This window comes from Alligator mississippiensis, chromosome 3 (assembly GCF_030867095.1).
Source record: "Alligator mississippiensis isolate rAllMis1 chromosome 3, rAllMis1, whole genome shotgun sequence".
Lineage (NCBI taxonomy): Eukaryota > Metazoa > Chordata > Crocodylia > Alligatoridae > Alligator > Alligator mississippiensis.
The window spans coordinates 134,666,082-134,686,712 of record NC_081826.1 but is presented as its reverse complement, the minus strand read 5'-3'; the positions used below and the strand labels follow the sequence as shown (position 1 = coordinate 134,686,712).

At 42.7% G+C, this 20,631-nt stretch overlaps 1 protein-coding gene across 6 annotated transcripts in view; it reads right to left on the bottom strand.

Annotated features, from left to right (window-relative positions):
• SLC35B3 (solute carrier family 35 member B3) overlaps positions 1-5,218 on the bottom strand; it is a 42,934-nt gene extending 37,716 nt beyond the window's left edge. For 2 of the 6 annotated variants that reach the window (XM_059724438.1, XM_059724441.1), the window contains exons 1-2: positions 5,078-5,218; positions 3,868-4,163 (exon numbers count right to left, since the gene is read on the bottom strand). In XM_059724438.1, coding sequence (XP_059580421.1) covers positions 3,868-3,906 — 39 coding nt within the window. In that variant the 5' untranslated portion in view covers positions 3,907-4,163; positions 5,078-5,218. The other 4 variants (XM_059724443.1, XM_059724440.1, XM_059724442.1 and 1 more) reach the window with 4 other exon arrangements.
• Between the last annotated feature and the right edge of the window lie 15,413 nt (positions 5,219-20,631).

Sequence of the window (20,631 nt, the reverse complement as noted above, 5' to 3'; positions counted from 1 at the left end):
CAACCACCAAACCTCGCCAACCTCATCACCAGAAGCAAACTTCCTCAAGCCCAGAGCACACCAAAAGGATCCAGACCGTGCCATGACAAGAAATGCAAAACCTGCCCCCACATCTCCACCCCCCCCCCCTATTACTACACCCCACAACAGAGCCATCAGCATCCCAGGATCTTACAGCTGCACCTCCAGGAATGTAGTATACCTCATCCAATGCACCAAATGCCCTGATGGAAGATATGTAGGAGAGACCAGACAACAACTGCGCACCAGAATGAACGCACACCGGAAATCCATCAAAGACAGAAACACCCAATTACCGGTGGGGGCACATTTCTCACAGGAGGGCCACTCTCTCTCCAATCTCTCAGTCCTGATCCTCAAGGGAAATTTACACAACACATCCCAGAGACGAGCCTATGAGCTCCATTTCATCAACCTGCTGGATACTAGAAATCAGGGACTAAACACAGACATTGGATTTTTGATACATTACAATCTGCCTGGCAACTGACTCCCCAGCCCAGCCCAGCCCAGCCCAGCCCAGCCCAGCCCAGCCCAGCCCAGCCCAGCCCCTGGCTTCTTTACTTTTCATTCCATCCAGGAAGAGCACGCAGCAACTGCTGCAGCGTCCTTAGCCTGACGAAGGGTTTTTGAACCCGAAAGCTTGCTTAATAACTATTCTCTAACCATTTGGGTTGGTCTAATAAAAGATATCAAATTCACCCAAGAAACCTTGTCTGGACTGGGAAGCAAATCTTTCATTTCTTCAGTTCAGTCAAGTATGTGGTAACTAATGTTTGAGGCATTTTTTTCCAACCTCAGGCTAAATACACTAATCAGGCAGGACTCCTAGGGTTTTTGAGTGCAAGTCAAAAGCTAGTTCAGCCAGCAGTTAGTAAAAAAAATGTTATTCGTCTCAACTGTTCTTCAGGTCTCAGGCTAAGAATACCTTCCCTTACTAGGAGGATCTACAAGAATCCCTACTCTGTCCTGCTTATCACGCTTTTCATTTAAATGGTAACATGGTTTTACTACAAAAAGAGCATGCCATTTTCTTTGACAGATGATTTTCTAGTCTGGGAAATGTCATTAATTTAATTTAGATGAACTTCAGTAATCTCCTAGTGAACGCATGCTTTATTAAATTAGAGAAGATAGAGATTAGTAAAACTGTTAGGTAGGGTAAGGAACAATTTACAGAAAAGACAACAGTAGTGTGTGCTGAAAGGTGAAGTAGCAGGCTAGAGAAAGCTTACAAACAGAGTTTCTCAAGGATCATTCTTGGGAGCAATTTATTAAACATTTTCTTTAGTGTTCCTGGCATAAAAGTAGGACTATGTCAATAAAATTTGTCCGTGACACAAAGTTGAGAGGTACTGTTAATGCAGAGGAAGCTACAGATAGCTGAGAAACAGAATTAGAGGACAGGACCACAGTAATAGAAACAGGACAAAATTTACTCAAAGTTAAAAATCAGGCACTGGGGGGAGGAGGAGGAGATGTACAGACAGAAGAATTTCTGCTATATGCTCTGAACCTATCAGTTGTAAATGACACAGGAAAAAGACCTGTGTGTATTATTAAATCACAAGACAACTATGAGACATTAATGTGATGCAGTCATGAAAAAAGGCAAATGTGATCCTAGGATATTTCATGCAAGTCAGCTCAAGCAACAAGATCCTCCTTATAGGTCGCCCCTTAGGTATTTGATGACTTAGTCATCATTCAAATACCCCCTCAGTCTTCTCTTTTCTTTAACTAAATAACCCTAGGTCTTTCAGCCTTTCCTTGTAAATCATGTTTCAGGCTCCTAATTATTTTTGTTGCTCTGCTGGATTCTAATCTGTCCACATCTTTCTTAAGTGTAGGGCCCACAGCTGGACATAGTACCAGGTGAGCTCTCACCAGTGCTGAACAGAGGGGGAAGGATTACTTCCCCTGATTTGCAAGTGGCACTCCTGTTCATAAAAACCAGTACATTGTTAGCTATTTTTTTTGGTTGTGCAGAGGCAACAAGAGCACACTGTTGGCTCAGGAAAACCTTCTTCTCTGCAGTCCTATAGCATTTTTTATCATTTCCTAGTTACAGCTACAGGGGAGATTAATGCCAATGGTGGGGGGGGGGGGGGAAGGGGAAGCGTTTTACTTAAAAAAGCAATGTTGATGCAAGAAAAAAATTATATGAAATCTCTATGAATATGGACTGGGAATTAGGAGAAGAGCAAACCATTAAAAGAGCAAGGTTTTGAACAGCCACCCAGTAGAAGCTGAAAGGGAAGCCACCCAACTTCAAATATAGGATCTTAATATGTTTATGAAAGGGATTATATAATGCATGGTTGGCTGTGAACACACAGGACTGAATCTGGCGATGCAGAAAATCCCATTTCTCTATTTTGGCAGCTTATTTCTCACACTAAAAAGGAACCAAGTCAGTCAATACACCTCATTTAGTTACACAGAGACCACAAAAACATTTGTAAATTATCACCTTCCCTAGAAAAGGAATGTTATGGCAGTACACTCAACTTAATGCCCAAACAGGAAGTCACTGTGAAGACAAGGTACTGTCATTTAGAAACTAATATGCACTGGTATTACCTTAGGTGACCCCTTCTTTTCATCCATCACAACTCCTCTTATTGCACATCTTGTGTACATTCTGTATTTTTTTTTCCTGGCACCAGTCTGGCATAGATACCCCAAGCATTTTCTCAGGTCTAGTGACTTCAAACTAACCTAATCTTACCCAGTTTCACTGTTTCTTTAAACTTGGCCACAAAAGATAAGTTTATCAGCAGATACAGCCATAGTCCTCCACTAGGCAATTCAATTTACAATTAGTGTTCCTCTAGTCTGGGCCTCCCAGCAAACCATGATAAACTTTACAAACTCCGTTTTGGACCTATAGTTGTCTCTCTTGCATAAGCCAACTGCTCTCACTGTGGCTGCTCACAAAGTGTGCTGCACCAAGTGTAAGAGAATGAATCTTTCTCAGAAGAATTTCAAAAGTAGAGAGGATTCCAAGAATTTCTTCAAACCTCATGGTAACTCTAATGTCTAGGACAGTGGTCTCCAACTGTTTTATGTAGGATATCAGCTTTGGCATTTAAAATCAACTCAAGATGTACTGTGCACAGGTAAGTATGTGGGGAGGGAAGGGGGGGGCCGACTGAGGAAGAGAGAGAAAACATTATTTGGGGGTGCGCCTTGCCAGCAGGTAAGTTCCACCTAGCTGGGGACCCCACTCAACTTACCCCTGCTCCTGTGGCACTCTCTCTCACTGTGTGGGGTCCTCAATCTAGCCCCTGCCCCTTCCCTCCCCCACGGACTGACATGCTCGGCTGGATCACATGAGCACACGCAAGTGGGCACTCATCCCCCCACCCCAGCCTCAGACCGACTCCAAGAGGCTCTGACATCTACCAGTGGATCAAAATCCACTGGTTGGCGACCACTGGTCTAGGACAACAAAGAACCATTCTTTACCACTGCTTTACGTATTGCCATAGTAATAGCAATTACAGTAATGAAAACTAAACACTGAAACTGAATCATAAATTAAATTAGAAAGTGAAATTCTAACATTATATATATATATATGGCATTAGCTATTATGAATGTAAAACTACTTTTATAGAAGAAAGTATTTCATTAGCCATGATTTAGGCAAAACTCAAGTAAGATCCTGGTTTTGTCACACGAACTTATGGGATCGAATCAAACACCACTATGATTCAATCACCCACATTATTTCAAGCTCTCCATCATACCAGCATTTGAGACAACACTGGACCTCTCCCGAAATAAGGTGCTTTACTAGCATACACAGCACTGCATTTCTAGAAAAGGAAGAAAAAAAACCTGATCATAGGATCGAAGTTCCTGAAAGAAAGGCTCCATTTTAGGATCAAAATCCTGGATCTGTCATCAGATCCAAATTCCTAAAAGAAAGGATCAGGTATCCAGGTTGTAGTCGTATTGGTCTAAAGCAGTGGTTCTCAAACTGTGGTCCGCAAGCTCCATTCAGGTGGTCTGCAGAAAGGTTGTGGAACAATCGAGAATATCTGTACTTGGCCTTGCGCTTGATTTTTTTTGTTTGTTTGTTTGAGGACAGAGATGAAGTGGTCTTCTGAGACCCTCAGCAATTTTCAAGCTGTCTGTGAAAAAAAAAGTTTGAGAACCTCCGGTCTAGAGGAAAAAGCAATCAGGACCTGTAGTACAGACGATATCTTTTAATAGCCCAACAAGATTTTTGGAAAAAAAATGTCTTTAATTGCAAGCTTTTGGGCACAAATACCCGTTGTCAGGAATTGGAGAAAATATTGTAAAAGTTCTCTTGGGTAGAAATGAAGGTTCATATTTCATAGGGTTTCACAGAGGAGTCAACAGATAAAAGAACAGATCCGCTTTACAAGCCAAGCAGCAAGAAAACATCCCAGCAGAAGCTAAGGGGCTTGTGAAACTTCTGAAGAGACTCTTTCAAGGGTGAACTTGGGCAACCCAGGTTTTACTTACAATGCTGGGGGGGGGGAGGGGGGTTGGAGGCACGTGCCCACACCAGTGGGTGCCCGCCCATGCGTGCATGCACTTACACCCACTGGAAAGCTCACACACGCATGCACTCACACGTGTAAAACAGTACACGGTAAAACAGAGCACCCCACGGAAAGCCCCTGGCTGAGCAAAGCGGTGCGGTCCTTCCCAAGCACACGCGGGAGCGGCGCTGTGGCCACAAAGGCCCCAGGGGAGCCGCCGCCACCTCCGCCGGGCCCGGCGCAGCTCCCCAGGGAAACCCCCTGTCAGCCGCTCAGGCCCGCAGCGGCCCCCAGGACAGGGGCGTCACGGGCCTCGCACCCAACCATCGGGGACGGGGGAGGGCGCACGCGCTCCGGAGGCCCCGCCCCCCGCGCAAGGGGAGGGGAGGGCGGGGCCGAGCCCCCTCCTCAGCCGCGGCCCCCACTCACCGCTCCGCTCATGGCCGCTCCCCTTTGCGTGACGCTGCCAGGAAGCGGCCGCGGCCCAGCGAGGGGGGAAGCTGCGGTTAGCGGCGGGGCGGGGTGGGGCCACGTACCTGTTGGCCGCGCGGGCGTGGAGGAAGCGGCGCCGCCCAGCCGCCCGCTCTCCCCTCGGCGCCGAAAATGGCGGCTTCCAAGCGAGCCCCGAGCGCATCGATCCGCCCGCTCGGCGCTCCCCGCCCGGCTCCGGCCTACGGGGAGGGGGTGGAGCCATCGTGCACACCCCGCCCCCTCCCAGAGACACGCCCCTCTCCCTTAGGGGGGCACGTGACCCCGCTGCAACCGCCCGCGGGGAGGTGGGGCTGAGTTCAACGGGTGTGACGTCAGAGAGGGGGAGGGGCAGTGGCCGGGTAGGAGGTGTCACACTGTGCTAGCACAGCTGGGTGCTGGCCTGGTGCAGAGGGGGAAACCCAGTGATTTCAGTCTGGGATGGCCAAGGCTACCTGGGTGCTTTGCTGTAGGGGAAGTGCTTTAGCACGTCCCTATAGTCAGAAAACAAGTGAGAGCAAAGAGTTGGCGCCTTCCTGCAGGGTCTCCAGTCTAGAAAAGGTTGTGAACCGCTGCTTTGGAGCAAGTCTGCACTGGCTCCCAGTCGGTTTCTGAGTAGGGTTGCGGGAGGCTGCTGGAATCAGTGTTGATCTCCCCTGGTCATTGAAAGCCGTCAGGGAGACTGAGGAATGGGTTAAACAGCACCATTAATGACGTTAGGTCATGTTGGGGGGGAAAAATCTGGAATAGCTTCAGTCACAGTTGGCAACCCTATTTGTGAGTGAAGTTCAAGGTGCTGGTTTTGACCTCTAAGGCCCTAAATGGTCTGGGCCCTAAATACCCCAGGGAGAACCGTGAGAGCCTATTATGACCCCTAAGGTCAGCTGAGAGCAAGCTCCTGCAAAGACTATGAGTGTGTGAAGCCTGATTGGCAAAAATGTATAGGAGGTTGCTCTCAGCACTTGCCCCTCAGCTCTGGAAGTCACTCCTACCCAGAGCTGGAGGCTGCACATCTTTGGAAGGGCTCAAGACCCTCCTCTTTGGGCAGGCATTTAGCAAACAAAGCTCGGCTGGGGTATTGTTGTGAGAGGGGGAGGAAAAGGGGAAGGGAAAATGGGTTCTGCTTTATGGTGATCCTCTGCTTGTTTTTAAAGTCATTTTCTTTTTTTTTTTCTTTTTGTATAACTAGGGACCTACTTAACTCATGGTGAGCCAAAGCCATTTTCTTGGCTTTGCCTTGGCATAAAGAGCTTGTTTCATGGGCTCTCTGGCAGAGAGGCCCTGGGGACGAGGAGAGATGAGGGGGTGGCTAATATCTCAACTGCTGGCTGCTCTTCATCCCGCCCAATAGCCAGTGTCTTTGCTGCCTGGGCTGGCTGGCTCTGAGGTCCACCCAGGAGGGGAAGACTTAATAAAAACTTTATTTATTTATTTACTATTGTGGATTTTGACCTGGAATTTATGAGCAACCCCGGATTTCACAGTCTCTGCAAAACCATGATTTAGGTAGGTCCCTATTCATAAGTTAATGTGTTCTCTTACTACTCTGAGGCCTTCTTGGGAAAAGCAGCATATAAATTGAATGAATGAATACCACTTAATTCCAGTGAGCACCTTGATTTGACACTAAGCCTCTCTTCCATTTGTCTGGATTAAGTTGTGAGCATCTAATAGTGAGACTTTAGTCTTTCCATACTGTTTGGTCAAAAGCTATTTTTGGTAATGTTCATAATGAACTAAATAGTTTTGAAAGTCAGACTATGACTCTCTTAGTTTTATATATGTGTAGGCAACAAATTGAAAGCAAATTCTCTTTACAACAGTCAAAAAATGTAGTCTGCCCTGCAGAAAGATCTCTATTGTTATACTATAGAAAACATAAAGCAATAAGAACATAAAATTAATTTAATAAGTACACAAAAAGAAAAAGGGAATAAAGAACCCACACAAGCAGCAGCAACTGCAGAATTCAAAAAAGGATGCAGTAGTCCCTGGGGAAAAAAGCCAACTTCAAATGACCTGTCACAGGAAAGCAATATGATGTCAGGGGGGTGTAGGTTGTATTTTCATAGAAAATTATGGATTAGATTCAGGGGTTTGGGTTGTAGCCGTGTTGGTCTAAGGACATAGGCAGACAAGGTTCCTTGGGTGAATTTGATATCTTTTATTAGACCAACCCAAATGGTTGGAGAATGGTTACTAAGCAAGCTTTTGGGTTCAAAAACCCTTCGTCAGGCTCAGGAAGCTTCAGCACTTGGTGTGTGCTCTTCCTGGATTAGATTCAAGAACTTTACAAACTACGCAAATTAATTATTCCACATCAAACGATGATGCAAGCATGTGCTTTTCCTTAGCAATAAAGGGAGACGTAATAGATGGTCCACACCAATTAGAAGCATAAAATGTTGCTCTCTATCGCATAGTTAATTTTGAACAAAAAATAAGGACACCTTGCTGAATTTAAATGCTTAGCCCCAGAAAGGCATGCTGGAAAAACAAGTCCTATAAAAAAGCAAGCCTGGATTACAAGTTGGTTAAAAGGAACTAAGCATTTGTTGGGGTGGCTTGGTTTTAACTAATAGGACTTTAGTTTATTATAAGCATGCATTTTCAAATTATAGCTTCTAATTCACTAATAACATTAATACAGTTTAATATTAATAATTAGCATGAAAAGAATGTGCAAGACTGACTTAGAAATCTTGAGACAAAGGGAAAAGATTGAGTTTCTCTTACAAACTTAAAAGATTAAGTTTGTCTTAAATTTATATTTGGCATAGAGCATTTGAGGTTCACTTATTTAGACTATTCTATGAGCATAAGGGCTAAAAACGTTACTTTAAAATTAAAATTGAGTTTTTCTTTTACTATGACTCTTCACGGTAGCTGGGTTGAAGGAAAACTCTCAAAGTTTACACTATCAATGGACCATTGATGCTATGTTACCTTGCCTTAGGAAGCTAACATGCCATTCAGATGAAGACATGAGGGTCAGACATCTTGTTTAGGTTCAATACTTTTCCAGTTTATCTTCTTTTGTTCTTTGGGTCCTAAGGTACATGCACCTGTACTGGCTAGCCTTATACCAAAGTAAGATCAGTTCAGGTCAACTACTAATATTTTGGTGTGCTATGAAGGTACTGGTGATGGTTCTGTTCCACTGAAGTGGCAAAAATTTAAAATCTAGAATTTAAACTTTAAGGATTACTAAATTATACATCACAGTTTAATTAAAAATGAATAGATATAAACATAATAAGAATTGAAAAACAGATCCTTTTTTCATTTTTCTTTATAACCCTTTTGCAAAATATTTTAAACACTGTTTCACCCATCCGGTTGCTTCTCTTATGCTGTTGTGCTTGAATATTAGTTACAAATGGGCATGTTGGAACATTTTAGCCGTAGCAGTAAGTTTGTGCATCTAGATCAGTAATTTTCAACCTCTTTTCATTTGCAGACCCATAAAAAATTTTGAATGGAGGTGCAGACCCCATTGGAAATTTCGAATGGAGGTGTGGACTCCTTTGAATTTTAAATGTGGGTATTTGCATTTTTTGATTGATCATCGACATCTTTCACAGACCCCTTAAAAATAGTCTGTGGACTCCCAGGGGTCTGTGGACCACAGGTTAAAAAACATTGATCCAGGTGAACCTGCCAAATTTGTTGACATTTCTGCCTCATTGTAATTCACCTCATTGCCTCGCTTATTCCTGGGAGCAACAGAAAATATGAGAAACTGATACTTTCCAAATACTTTGAAATGCTAAGGGAAAATTCAGTGACCTCACCAGTGTTATGAAAAATGTTTTAACCATACTGATATAGTGCAACCCACTGGTTGAGTAGATATTCTACATCTGCCTAGTGTTTCTCAGTCTTTTTAGACTCATGACACCCCTTGTTAGATTCAAAGCCCTCGCCCCCCCCCCCCTTTGGAAAATGCCAGCTCTTAGTTTTCACTCGGTTTTTGACTTCAGAAGAATAATAAAGCAATTCTTCTGTTGCAAAAAATTCAAAGCCCGCAACAGGTCAGAATGTTTTTAACACTATGAATGACTATTAATTCCTTTTCCAAATTTCTGGATTTGTGAATCATGTCTGCATGATTAACAGTGCTAACATTATGTTGCATGCTGTGGCACCCTTGAAAAGATCTCAAGGCACCCTAGTGTGCCACAGCACCCTGGTTTAGAACAGTGGTTCCCAACCTTTTTTTGCTGTGACCTGGTACTGGGAGTGGAGCGCGGTGGTTGCCCAGGAGTAGGGGAGCTCCCGGCATGCGGCATAGCTTGTCCTTTGTGTGCAGCACTGCCAGCAGTGCCCCTGCAACCCTCATTTGGGTTGCGACCCGAGGTTGGGAACCACTGGTTTAGAGTAACCACTTTATGTTTTGTACAAGAGACTCGAATTTGAGAATAAGGGTGCCCTTTCAGGGATGTGTCCTTTGCTTTGTCCATGAAAAAAACACCTATGTGGGTTGAAATTATAAACCTTTGAAATATCTGTTTGCACATGCCCAGTCAAGACACATTAAGAGTTTGGCAACCATGTTCTCCAAAGATTTCATCTATACTGAGTTAGTTCCATCCTGAAGATGTATTGACCAAAAAGGACTTTCCTTTGGCTGCTGTCATGTGGGGAACAGGAATTGAAACAAGAGTCTCTCTTCTCTACTCACTATGGTATCCAGGCAATATGGAGAAAGAAAGTACCTGACTAAAATGTAGAGGGGGAGGAGGTGGATTTTAAGTGAGTAGCGGTGAAGGGGGTAGATTAGCACAAGATAATGTTAAGAGTGGGAGCTGTTATAGCAGACTGGGAGGGGAACTGTGGTCTCTTGGCCTGGATTTGGCTGATGAGTATACACGTGTTTGTAATTGGGATGAGGGAGGAGATTGTGATGTCAGAGCATCCTTAATTTTGGCATGTTTTAACTGTAATGTCTGACTTTGCAACCTTGATGTTTTCATAATATGGTTTTGATCAATATGCACAAATTAAATTGCTGTCTGTTTTTCCACACTAATATTTCACTCTAACTGGAAATTGTAAGGTAACATAGGGTATATACTGGAGAATGTTCTCGTTAAATGAAGTGGAAGAATGAACCACAAGTAGGATGTTTGTTATTGATCTCACAGATGTTTTTGCTGTCTGCAATATGAACACAGATATAGAGTAGTGGTAAAGCCAGAAAGCAAATTACATTTTCTTTTATCATTTTTTAAAAATGAATTTAGGGTTTATGAAAGGTACTGGATTCACACCTCTGGAGATTGAACTTCTGTATTTATCCTCAGAATAATATTGTGCAGCACAAGCAGAGGCAGTAGAAGTATTATATGTCTAGAAGTTCTGACACTGCCAGTCAATGTGCCCCATTCTTTACCAGCTTAGAAGACGAATGGGTAGTTTGGTCTTTGTATGCATGTAGTCTTTGGTCTTCTTGCTGAGATTGCTACCAACGATGCCAACTGTGGTGGTAGTTTTAGCTCTGTAAATTTACATCCATTAGGGCAAAATTATTTGAGTTCCTGAAATATAAAATGGTATAAACCCAACAACTGTATGCATTCAGTGGGTAGCAAATTAGCCAAACTAAGCTGTTTTTAGTTCAGTGATTTTCTTATCTGAAGGGAAGTCAATAAGTGCATGTGGAATATTCATAATTGGCAAATGAATCCTGTTGTTTGCTAGTAGATTATGAACAGCATGACATGCTCACAATGCAGAATGCCTTTCTATTAAAAATTTAAAGGAGGTAAAAAAAAAATCTTCCCTGTGGCTGCAAAAATTATTCATTAATCCCAACCTTTCTTTTCTTTTGAAATAATATGTTGGCCTCACAAACCTCCCCAACAAGCTTATCAATAACCTCTATAATGTCAGTGAGGTAAAAAGAAATTCTTGCTTTTATTGTGATTGGTATAAGTATGAAGAAAATCACTCTAATTTGCTTGGCCCATCCCCTCAAAATTGTGCATTTTCACTCTTAATGTTTCACTTATTCCAGAATCTATAGTGTTGGCTAGAAATAAATGTGAATAAATAAGGGTGCAGTCTGTGAGGCTTAACAAATGTAAATACCATTTTATTCACCACCCTGTCATTTTTTCAAGTAATTTATAGGATATTATGTACAATGTAGTCTTATTTATACTGTATTTCTGGACTACCGACAAGAAGATCAACTTTAATGCAATAATTTATAGCTTGATAAAAATGTTAATTTTGAACTGATTCAGCTTCCATTGAGTTTAGTGTGAACTGAACTGTACCCAGGAACACTATGATTACATAGAAAGGATATGTGATCCTAAAGAGCAAGGAAAGCAGCTTCTTTGTCTCCCTTAATCTGTAAATTTAAAATAATTTTATTAAGAATTTAATGCAGTATATTTTGTGAGTTTTTTATACCAGGCTTTAAAAATACCGTGTTTAAAGGAAGTGTTGCAGAATTGTGAATCGGTTTGATAGAATACACAGAGAGATCCTTTAACTGAATTTTTGTTAGCTCTGTCTTGTAAACTGGGAGCATGCGCTAACTAGGTATCACAATGTTTTCTAATTAAAATATAGTATCTAACCCCACTACAAATTTATGGGTATTTGGTTTCTAATATTTGCTCAGTCTGTTCCCACCAGCTTTTTGTTTTATTCTTAAACCCATTCTGAAGCCATTTTTTTTAGCCTAATTTTTTTAACATTTTAAATGTATTCCTTACAGTTTTGAGTTTTGCTGTATTAGAACTTAAACTGCAGTTGTAACAGTAACACCATGCTCTATGATTATAGAGTACCTTGTTTAAAATGTATGATACAGCACTTTAAATTCAAAGAAAACCTAATGCATTTAGAATTGTAACATTAAATTAAGGTTCTGCCGCTCAGACATTACAAAGTATTCTAATACCATTTTTAAATTGCATGTAAGACATGGAACACATGCTTAGCCAAATAATCTGTAAAACGTTGATAAATATCTAGAATTATATCTGCATTATCTCTATTCTGTCACTTACACACACACTAGAATACACAGCTGGAAAGATCCACCTATATGCACAAAGTGAGGACAATTTTTTTTCACAGATAGTGTTTCCACAAACACATTCTGTCATTTGTGTACCATCTCACTATGGGAAATTTCTGTCACAATTGATTTCTGTAAGTGAAATTGCAATGCATAAAGAGAGGCCAAATTGTAATCGCTTTGAAAATTCAATGTACTGTGTTGAGTGCATAGCCTGGAGACTGAAAAAAAGGCTATGCACTTATCCAAACTCAGTGTAAACAATATTCATTAACTACAGGAGCAACCTGCTCTAAGCTGTTTACACTTCATTAAGGCACATTATGCCTCTAATATTAGCCTTGAAATTGACAGGATCCAGTTCAGGACTGTTTTAGGAGTGCTGAGATTGATGCACCTTGTCAGTTTCAACCAATTATCCAGGTACACAAAGTAAACTTTATAAAGTAGACAATTGTGTTGAAAGATGCTATGCACTTAATCAATATGCAGATATCCAATGTTAGGTGCAATGTAGGCAATAGGTAGTAAATTGTCATTGGTATTGCATTATCTTGTTAAGGACATTTTGCACTTAACTGATTGTCAGGCCACAACCTCAAATCTGGGTCCTCAGCCTAGCCAGCATAGCCACTCATCTAGGCCTGCTAACCTAATTCTGATTTCCTTGACTGGTCAAGGCTGGTGTGAAGCCTCCAGCAGGACTTAACCCTCAGCTCACACCCTGTCGCCTGAGTGGCCAGCCAGGGGCAGCTGATCTTCCACTTCCCCCATATAAACTACCTGAACTAGAACTGGAGGTGTCTGGATAATATGGTTGTGTTTGATTCATGGGTGCTTTGCTGTCCATTTGGTGTGCTTTTAGACTCTGCTCTCTGACTGATCTCCTGGCAGCCTGATTTGGCTTGCTGCTAACCTTGCTGTCTGTCTACTCCTCTAGTGCTTTTGAACTCTGCTCTCTGATTGACCTCCTTGATCTAGTTTGCCCCAAGATTCTGCTTGTCCTTCCTGACTTTGACTAGAGCCTTGGTCCCAGGTGGCCTAAGGCCTTCTTGCCCATGTCCTGATGTCACACTGATATGCATATACTTCATTTTACTACATGCCACAGCCACATGTCCCCAAATAAGGTGTATACCTTGAGTGTGTGTTTGTGTAGCTGTTTTGAGAGGGGCAGGGGGTTTGGGGTGTTGAGTTTTTAGGGGGTGGGGAATGGTTTCTTTTTTTGGAAGGCAGAATGTAAAAAAAAAAAAAAGGTGTCTCCAGAGTCATGGCTTAGAGCTGGCTTTGTCATAAAGACGTTGGGCTACAAAATGGTTTCCAGCTTCTCTGTCCCTGCTAGGAAGCAGGAGAGGGTATGGTCCAGTGTTAATGCTTTCATAGCTTCTCTCAAACTGGTACCAGTTCATGGCAAATTTTATCCCATAATGAGGATATGGAGACTATGCAGTACTGTGGTAGGGTATGGCTTAGGAAGGTTAACATTGGACTATGCCCCTCTTCACCGCTGTGCCCTGCTTCCTGGCAGGGGCAGAGAAGTTGTTTCATAGCACAGTGTCTTTATCCTTCTGTGCTTCCATGCGGTTGAAGCTGTAGTGAAAATAATCATCCTCCCTACTTAAGACGTGCACCCCAATTCTTGAAGGCTGTTTATTTTTTTTTGGTGGGGGGGAGGTGTGTGTAGTACATGAATAAATATGATATATGAAGTTCACTATGGATCCTAAAGAGATGAAGAGACACTATCAATTTAGGTTATAGGAAAAGATGCCACAAGCCAACCCAGCTGGTAGGTAGTTGAGTGGTCACTTCTGCTTCTCATGAGGTGGATGAGGTGAAGCTGAACTCATGATGTCTTCATCCCAGGACTGCTGGTTAGCCACTTGGTTAGAGGAAAGTGAGGGGCTTTGCACTAAATATGAGGCCCCTTGCTTTTATTTCAATGGGGGTGCTACATAAAGGGGAGGTGAGAAAAACAAGCACCCAACCAGGTGGTAGATTGACACTGGTCTCAAATCTGTGGCTTCAGCTATAGGAGAGCAGCACTCTGATAGGTGAGCCTCCACCCAGGGTTTGATGGTCTAGCTTCAGCACTGTGTGTGTGTGTGTGTGTGTGTGTGTGTGTGTGTGTGTGTGTGTGTGTGTGGATGGGTGGGGGGTGGAGATGGAGCCATTCAAGGGAAGTAGGCTAGGGTTACTATACTCTGTGTTCTTTCTTTGGTGGAGAGGGGCACTTGAGCCTCAAAGTTTGAAGCAGGGCCTTTGCAATGGGGAAAGTGGATGTCACCATTTTGCACTCTGCACTGCTGGTGGTAGGTAGGCTGGTGACTTGGTGATTGAGCTGGTGTAAGGTACACTTGTGTTGAGCAGGAAAAAGGAAGGGTAGTGTAGCTTGGCTGTCAGGGAGCTGAACAGCTACTTCTACTGTTTGGGAGGTGGCAGAAGAAGAATTTGAACTTAGAGCCTCCTGCTCTAAGTGGTACAAATGTGTGACCTAAATATAGAGCTCCCTATTTTTAATTCCATGAGGGTTCAGTGAGAGGGGAAAAAAACACTCAGCCCAGGAGGTCTGAAACCTATGGCCTCAGCTTTGGGACAGGCGGGCTATTTCCAAAGAGCTGACATCCTGGTCAGCCCCTTTGAGGCCAAGACTCATTCCAAGGAAGCAGGCTAGGGCCCAAGCCTCCAGGCTGTGGGGGTCACTTTCACTTTCCTTTCTTTAGGTTAGAGGGATACTAGAGCTTCATGGATTGAAGTGAAGCCTTGGCTTAGGAACCTGACTTCCCAACTCAACCCCCGGTGGGGGGTGGGGATTGTAGGTGGGGTGGGTCTAAGGTACTTTTACTTGGGACAAGAAGGAGCTACAGTCCAGCCTGGAGCTGAGCAGCTATCTGTATGCCTCATGAAATGAAGAAGTGACTTTAACTCAGGTTTTTCTCCTAAGTGTGCAAACTTGCCACTTGGCTAAGGAAGTTTGAGGCATGATGTTAAACACCCTTATGTTTATTTGGAAGCAATTCTGGGCAGGGAAGTACCTCCCAGATGTGATTCCTGGCCAGGTGAGCATCCTTAGTCCATCAAAGCCAATGGGAATCAGCTGTTTAGCATGATGAACTGAAGATATGATGGACTTTTTAGCTCTTTCCTAAAGCACTGAAAGATTTGGGGAAGTATGACTGTGGATTGTGTTGTCTGGGCTGGAAGGTAAAGAACCAGCTGTGGGGATATTAAGCAGATTATGAAACTGGAAGTAACAGAAGTGGGTACAAAATGGGGGTTCTGGAATTGAAGGGCAGAGCCATGATAAAATTGGGTGATGGGGAGACATAAGCATGTATGGGAAATGGCTAGCAGGCAAAAGATGGTCTTGGAAGACAGCACTGACAAACTTGGTATGTTGATGTCACATGGGTTTTGAAGGGGAAGAAAGGACATTGCAGAGATCTAGATGAAAAAAATACAAGGTGGTTTTGGGCTGCCCTTGAAGGTTCAGGATCAGGAGGAGAATTTTGTACAGGTTTGGCTGAAGAGAAGATCCCTCTATTTCTACAGTGACACTACTAGATTAGCATATGTGTTGTTTATCCATATTGAAATGAATTTCCACAGTTTGTGCAGCTCATCCATCACTACCTTTTAATTTGGCTTAAAAGTGTTATTGAAGTCATTTTTACATTTCAGTGGTTTCTTCTGCTGAATTAGTTAATAACTTGGGTCAAAGAATTCTCTACACCCTGCTGATATGCTGGAAAAATACAAACGGCTGGGAATTAGGTTAGCCACAATTGCAGTTAAAAGCAATATACTGTATTTATTACTAAATAAGCAGAAACTAAAGGCCTGGTGCAATAAATAATGAATTTTACGTGTATTCTGAAATTTTCTGAAGGCAAAAGAGATTTGCATAAAACTCCATAACATAATGTAATTTAAAGAAACCAACATGTTACACATGGGAAGGTTTTGAAATGAATGCTCAAACTATTTATTTTGTATTCATGGATGTTTTTATGGTGCTTTTCACAGTGGCTTCTGAGTGGCTTATAAACATGAATTAATTGATCTTTACAACACTCCTGTGATGTAGGGAAGAATTTATTATCCCCATTTTACAGTTTGGGAAAGTGGCACATAACCAGCTACAGAAAAATTAAGCAACTTGCCCAAGCTGTCACATGAATTCCATAACTTAGAATCCAAATATCTTCTGCCAGAACCACATGTAGCCTTTATATGTAAGGTAACCACTGATACTTGTTCGCCAAGCATTTCCTACAAAGTTGTACAGTGTGGCTCTTAAACAACCCCATCTTCATGTAGCAGCTTCCTTGGATCCAGACAGTCTTGCATCCTGGGTATTATAGTCTCCAGTGAATTTAGTACCATAGCAAATGTTTTTTTTCTTTCCAGCCCAAGTACGCATTAACCTTTATTTTTAATGTCTGAAATCCAAAGAGCAGTTTTCAAAACTATGGGATGTTCTTAGTATGGGGGCAAGGGTGGGGTGTGTGGTTAAGGACGAAGTATTATCAGAGAATAAATGTAAGTCAATCTAGACTACTAGGTACATTGTCTACAGTTGAGCTGTAAGTTACAAACATAGCTGTTCTGATCCTACCAACTGGGATGCACACCTCAGGGATCTAGAACAGGGTTTTCCCCACTTACATTCCCCAAATTGTAGCCAGTCAAACTGAAACAGCGAGACTCAGACTCTGCTTCAACCTGGTACGATATCAATCCCATGACAAGTACAGGAGAATCTCTCTAGTCATTACCTTTAGCGCGCCCCAGCTTGAACACCTTAGACACATCATTAGTGACGTCCAACCCCTCCTGAAAAATGAGAACCATCTCAAAGTAGCTCAGGGAGGACAAGCCTGTCTTGGCTTACTGGAACCCCTTCCTCCCCCAACCTCAGAGGACATCTCTTGAGCAACAGACTACCTAACTCCAATACCTACCCAGCTAACAGGCTTTGCTATAGACATAAATGCCAGCCATGCCCCCTTGTCAACATAGACCACTGGAGAAAACAAAACAAATTATAAGGGGTTCATTCACCTGCTTATCCACCAACATTATACATGCTACCACTGGCTTACAGTGTACCTCTACTGTCTTCATTGGCGAGATAGCACAATCCCCATGTAAAATCCCCATGTAGAAGTACCATGTAAAAGTACTTCTAGACACTGACATAATATCAATTCCAGAAATACACAGAAGCCTATGGCAGAATAGTTTAACCTCCCTAGATATTCTATCACTGGCCTCAAGAACAGCTTTTCTTAAACAAACAAACTTTAAAAACCAAATTGAATGTGAAATAGTGGGACAAGAAATCATCTACCACCTGGATTATGATAACCATGGTCTCAGCAGAGACCATAGATATTTAGCCCATTACCTGGAATAGCTGTAGAGCATGGTCCTCAAGGTATTAACTGCACTGTTGATCTCAGTTGATTCATTTAACCCCCTTTGAGTTTGTTGCAGTGTTCCCCCCTTCACCTTTCCCTTTCATATAGAACACTTTCTTTCTGACAGTCAGATCACAGTATCTGATGAAATAGAGTGTTGCCTACCAAAGCTCATGCTTCTCTGAACTAGTTAGTCCAGGGGTGGGCAAAATACGGCCTGCGGGCCAGATGCAGCCTGCTAGCTGATTGGATCCAGCCCGTGGGTGGGTATCCACCAATTCGTTGTAGCCAGCTCAGTTGGGACTGCCCCTGCTATACTCTGTATGGCGCCAAGCACTGCCTGCTCCAGCCCAGGGCAGCACATGTTGCACTCCCACCCACGCCTACAGGAGGGCCCTGGCCCTGCTCGTGTGCAGCTTTCCAGTAGGGCTGCTGCTGCAGTCACCCAGAGAGCTGCTCTGCTCCCCACCACCTCTAGCAGCTCCTCCTTCCCCTGTCCCTGCTGCAGCACTCTAGGCATCAGGTAGGGAGGAGAAGCAGGGCAAGTGGCAGTGGCCCCTCTACTCACTCATGGCCCATGGCAGGCAGAGTTCCCTGGCAGTGTGCCGCTCCCCGCTGAGTCCTGGGAGCCATGTGCTGGCAGGGAGCAAGGCCAAGCTGGCTGGGCTCCATTGTACACAGCTCCTGGCCAAGTCCTGGAAGCTGCATGTGACAGCTGAGCGAGTAGAACGCAACCCCACCAGGAAACTGCATGCCTTGGCTAGGGGTGGGGCTGAGGCTGGGGCAGTTGCAGGTGGGAGCGTGGGATGGGCTGCCCCTGGTGGGAGTGGGCAGAGCTCAGCCCCATGCAGAGCATCAGGGGGCAGCCATGGGCTGTGGGGAGTGGGGTGGACTGCATCTGTACCACCTGGGCAAGCTTTGTTGCACATGCCCCCTGCCCTTTCCTCCTCCCATACCTGGCCAGCTCCCAGGACCTAGCACCTGGGCAGTCCCCCACACATGCACACCTAACCCACCCCACACACATCCACACCTCAACCACACTCGCCACCCCTCACCATACCCACCCCGCTATACACCTGCCTACTCCTGCCCGCACACACACACAATATACAAGAATAAGACTTTATTTTGAACTATTATGCAATTGCCTCTATATACACTACTCAAACACATGCAAATCAGGTCAAAAACATTTTTTGAAATAAAATTAAAATACGTTACAGTAGATTTGTGATTTTTAGCATATGATTTGTTTTTTATCTATACTTTGTTTCTTCTGAAAGATTTTTATGTGAGCAGCCCTTGACTCGATTGGTTTGGTGCTGTTTTTGGGGAGGTCTGACACTGTTGAAACCATGACCTTATTGATTGAGGGCAATGAGGAAGGTTGTTAGAGTGGTCACAGCCCCTTGCTACCTGATAGGTTGCACCTGCGCTTTGTGGACTAGAGGGTAGAATTTCTGGGGCCCCAGAGGCAGTCCATGCACCATGAAGTGCATTCAAAAGCTTGTCTAACTCTATCCCAGCAATGCAGTTGGTTCATTAAAAGATATCACTCCAAGAAATCCTTGCCTCTCACATTATTCCTGGACCATCACAGCTATACTATCACTCTATCACCAAGTTCAAACTTAGTCAAAGATAACAGGAAAGGCAGTGCAAGGCTGTGTTATAAGTTGAAATGTAGCAATGATTTTGAATATCACAGGAAAATGTAAGAGGAGTTGGATTTTATGCTGACTTCTAAAAGTTCTTTTTTACAGTTCCATTTGCATTGCTCTTGCAGTTGAGGCACTCCTTTAGGCATTAACTAATTAAAAAAATGTTTAATTTCTTTTAATGTTTTTTGAGTTAAAATAGGTGCTTAATTTTATTATTTCATTTTTCTTAAGTATTCACGCATTAAATGCAAAGGAAAAGCTTCCCAGTTTTGCATGAAATTGCTAATTCCACCATAGGTGAGTATTCTTTGCTTCATGTAGGAAAAATATTACACCTACTCATAACTTATAAAAAAATTAGAAAAATCCATTCAAATATCACCCCTTAAATTTACACTGATATTAGTAATTTCAATAAAGCAGAAAACAGTCGTCCCAAACATACTGAAGTACCATATTAGTCTTTTCATTGCTGTGTGAATAAAAAAGCTACTTATGCTTTTACTGAATAAATAAGCAAGGGTATTCTGTTTATGAATATGTCAGCATCATTTATATGTGAGGGAAAGGCTTTTTTCCCCTTTGTCAAATTTACATGGGTCAAGAGGCTGATATATATGACAATATGAATGCAGGTAAGACAGCATTATTTATTTTTGAAGTTGATGTACCATGCTAAGATCTTTCGGTATTACACATTCAAGTCTCTGAAAATTAAGCATACCATATGCATTTATTTAAAGAAACAGCCTAAAGTCTGTAAAAAACATTATCTAAAGAAAAATACCCTTTCCAGGAAGGGAATTTGTAACTTAGCTATTTTAATGTGAATTGTTTCTTCTTTGAAGCATGTCTACTATGTCTTTGGTAGCCAACCTGATTACCCCATATCATAAAAATTTAGTACCTCTCTACTGCAGTAGTTACTGGCTTATTGTTCATTTTGAAGGTATAATCAAGTCCATAAATTGCTAACTCTGCTGTTGAACTTAGGCCAATAATCTGAAGTCTTTTTTTCCCCATGGTCTCTCATGAGTTTTTTTCCCCCCTCTCCGCTAGGCAGTTTAAATCAATATTCACAAACAAGTTAAAATTATATCATGATCATTATTTTAGGTTTACTGCAGTTGTGTTCTGATTGCTTGGTTATACCATAGTAGGAATTTCTTCCAAGCCTACAACAGTATTTTTGGACAGTTTGGTCCATTTCTACTGAAGCCTTCAGCATGTTCTTTATAGACCCAAATTACACTACAGCAACATGGTTAGGTTACAGTGTGCCAGAATCACTGCAGTTGGGCTCCATTAATTATAGTGTTTAGTGGTACCTGGAGCAGTAGCAATATTAATGGTGTGTGAGAAAGATGAAAATTACTTGGGGCGCAGAAGCTGGTGACAGAAATGCCTTCCCAAAGCAAGAACCAGCAGGATTCACTATAGGGAATTAAGACAGCGTGGAGTAATATTAACTTTTATAGAAACTTGTAACATTTTGT